The following is a 391-nucleotide window of genomic DNA, read 5'->3' on the forward strand; positions in this document are numbered from 1 at the left end:
CACAAGAACCTCAACGTAATTATCACGAACTCTCACCCTTTCACAGGCAGTGGAAACGCAGAACGGTGTCCCCGTGGGCTCGGCTGACACAGAGACGGTAGCTGACGTCATGATCACCATCCGTGACGTTAATGACGAACCGCCGATGTTCAACAGACGCGAGTACCGTGCTTCCGTGCCCGAGAATGTGCCCGACGGAACACCGCTGCCGAATCTGGACATGTTCGTGCAGGATACCGATGTGGTGAGGACGATTTTGAAGGGATTTTGTCGGGATTATGTTACGTAGGGAACGTGTCTATTTTTTTTTCTCTCTCTCCTAATTTTATAGATTCTAACTACTGTTATTTATATACTTAACCACCTTTGTCTATTTGACGTTTCCTCTCGT

The 391-nt window shown here is 47.8% G+C and overlaps 1 protein-coding gene across 1 annotated transcript in view; it reads left to right on the top strand.

Annotated features, from left to right (window-relative positions):
- The window catches only part of LOC119585276 (cadherin-87A-like), a 49,841-nt gene that overhangs the window by 36,793 nt on the left and 12,657 nt on the right, over window positions 1-391 (top strand). The window contains exon 10 of the mRNA XM_037933950.1: window positions 47-244. Within this exon, the coding sequence (XP_037789878.1) occupies window positions 47-244 (198 nt within the window). The remainder of the gene's footprint in view (window positions 1-46; window positions 245-391) is intronic.

This window comes from Penaeus monodon, chromosome 19 (assembly GCF_015228065.2).
Source record: "Penaeus monodon isolate SGIC_2016 chromosome 19, NSTDA_Pmon_1, whole genome shotgun sequence".
Classification (NCBI taxonomy): domain Eukaryota; kingdom Metazoa; phylum Arthropoda; class Malacostraca; order Decapoda; family Penaeidae; genus Penaeus; species Penaeus monodon.